The sequence below is a fragment of the Acipenser ruthenus genome, chromosome 31 (assembly GCF_902713425.1).
Source record: "Acipenser ruthenus chromosome 31, fAciRut3.2 maternal haplotype, whole genome shotgun sequence".
NCBI lineage: Eukaryota > Metazoa > Chordata > Actinopteri > Acipenseriformes > Acipenseridae > Acipenser > Acipenser ruthenus.
The window spans coordinates 2,010,366-2,012,850 of record NC_081219.1 but is presented as its reverse complement, the minus strand read 5'-3'; the positions used below and the strand labels follow the sequence as shown (position 1 = coordinate 2,012,850).

Here is a 2,485-nt window from a genome sequence, read left to right as displayed (position 1 = left end):
TTCGATTGGAAATTAAATCCATTTTGATTCCATGTTGTAACACAATAAAATGTGGAAAAGTCCAAGGGGGGTGAATACTTTTGAGAGCCACTGTAGTTCTAAAGCTGAATGTCTGTTATTTCTACTATCAGCCCTCTTGTTTATTAAATTACACATTTGCTAAATATATATCTCTTTTTTGTATCAGATTTTCTCTGAAAGAAGAACTAATTGTGAAAGTAATATCCACTGTTTTAAGTATTCATTTTGAGAACTACTGGTAATTGTTTAATAAAAGAAAAGAGGCAATTTCAGCAATTACAGAAGAGAGAAAACTTTAGAATTTGTATTTTTTCTGAACTTTGCTTATTAAATGTAGAGGATGTTTTTTAATTGTTTTGCTTGTGAGTTGAAGTAGTACTGTAGCTATCTGCCTGTTTACAAGAACAGTGGGGTCAACATTGTATACAGTATGAATTCAGAAATACTTAAAGAACTTTGCTGATGCCTATACTATGGGCAGCAGTGTGGAGTAGTGGTTAGGGCTCTGGACTCTTGACTGGAGGGTCGTGGGTTCAATCCCAGGTGGGGACACTGCTGCTGTACCCTTGAGCAAGGTACTTTACCTAGATTGCTCCAGTGAAAACCCAACTGTATAAATGGGTAATTGTATGTAAAAATAATGTGATATCTTGTAACAATTGTAAGTCGCCCTGGATAAGGGTGTCTACTAAGAAATAAATAATAATAATAATAATATTTACATATGAACATGTAAATGCTCAAGTATTGCTTCTCATTGATAACCTTCCTCTTTGTCTGACCTTCTTTCATAGGCCATTGTTTGAACAACTGTAAAACTACACAAATACTAGGAACAAATTATCTCATAAAGGCATTTCTCAATGGGCTGTCAACTCAATGAGGTGATAGGAGATGTTAACAATTCACAATTATCAAGTGGTGGTAAAGCTATTTAAAGTTTCTTCCTTTTATAGTAAGTAACATTGCTTGACAAGCTGGTATGCACCCTCTGGTGTCAGGATGGAGTGAGTATAAAAGGTGAGGAAAGGCGTTCAGTCCTTTGTGTCTTCCAGCTTTCTTTATCTGTTGTGCAAATTTGTTGGAAGAAATCTCAGCACCATGGCTCCCAAGAAGGTTGAACCCAAAAAAGTTGAACCCAAGAAGGAGGTGGCCAAACCTGCTACTGCTACTGCTCCTGCTCCTGCTGCTGCTCCTGCTCCACAGCCAGAACCTGAAGCACCCAAGGAGCCTGAGTTCGACCCCAAGAGCATCACAATTGAATACGCTGCCGATCAGATCGAGGAGTTCAGGGAGGCTTTCAGCCTGTTTGACCAAACCCCCACTGGCGAGTTGAAAATCTACTACTCTCAGTGCGGCGACGTCCTGCGTGCTCTGGGACAGAACCCAACCAACGCTGAGGTGTTGAAAGTGCTCGGCAATCCCAAACCAGAAGAGATGAACAGGAAAATGATGGATTTCGAGACCTTCCTCCCCATGCTGCAGCACATCTCCAGGTCCAAGCAGCAGGGCAGCTATGAGGACTTTGTTGAGGGTCTGCGTGTCTTTGACAAAGAAGGCAATGGCACCGTTATGGGCGCAGAGCTCCGCCACGTGCTGGCCACTCTCGGGGAGAGGATGACAGAAGAGGAGGTGGACCAGCTTATGGCTGGTCATGAGGACGCCAATGGCTGCATTAACTATGAATCCTTCATCAAACACATCTTGGCTGGTTGAAACAAACTTTGCAAAGGCCTTTGACCACACAGGAAGAGTGCAACCTCAAAGATCTGAACAAAACCAGTTACTGTGACTGTGATTACTGCAAACAATTGTATGGATATATCACTCACATCACAATGTCTGTAAAGTAAACCTTGCATGAAATTAAATAAAAAAATCACCATGTTCTACTTTATGGTATTATTATTTGATTGCAGTATTTCACCAATTTAAAAGGATATAGAAAAAAGACTATAATAAGTTGGTATTTGCCATTGTTCAGTTTATATTCTGTAAAATGTGTACTATTTCAGATTAAAATAGTTTGAGACTGCTCTAGCTGCTTTGCCACATACTGAAGTTCTGGGCTGTGACTGTAAAACCAGGTCAAGTCTCTGTCTGAGTACTGTTTTTCAATTAAATTACTTTGTTGAAGTTTCCAATGCAGAATCCTCACTTAAAATGTTTTTTTTTTTTTTTGTGTGCTTTTTGTCGGCTTTTTGTATTCAGTCCTTTCATTTAAAACTGTTGTGGTTTTTCATTTGTAATATAGTAAAAGGCAAGTGGTATGTTTAGCATGTCCCTCAGTGCTCACTATTAGGACTATTTGTCTCCGGAACATCTTGAATTGACTGTTTTATAATTTGCTATGTAAAAAATGTCAGCCATACCACTCTCTGTCCCTTGGTAGAATTACTGCATGTCTGCTCTACGGCACAAACTTCCTCCTATATGTAGACTGTGGGTACTGGTACATTCATGT

The 2,485-nt window shown here is 39.6% G+C and overlaps 1 protein-coding gene across 1 annotated transcript; it reads left to right on the top strand.

The window, feature by feature from the left end:
• The first annotated feature begins 1,053 nt into the window (after positions 1 to 1,053).
• LOC117396784 (myosin light chain 4-like) lies at positions 1,054 to 2,172 on the top strand. Its single transcript, XM_033994967.3, has one exon. The coding sequence runs from the start codon at positions 1,123 to 1,125 to the stop codon at positions 1,735 to 1,737; it is 615 nt and encodes a 204-aa protein (XP_033850858.3). The 5' UTR covers positions 1,054 to 1,122; the 3' UTR covers positions 1,738 to 2,172.
• The last annotated feature ends 313 nt before the right edge of the window (positions 2,173 to 2,485 follow it).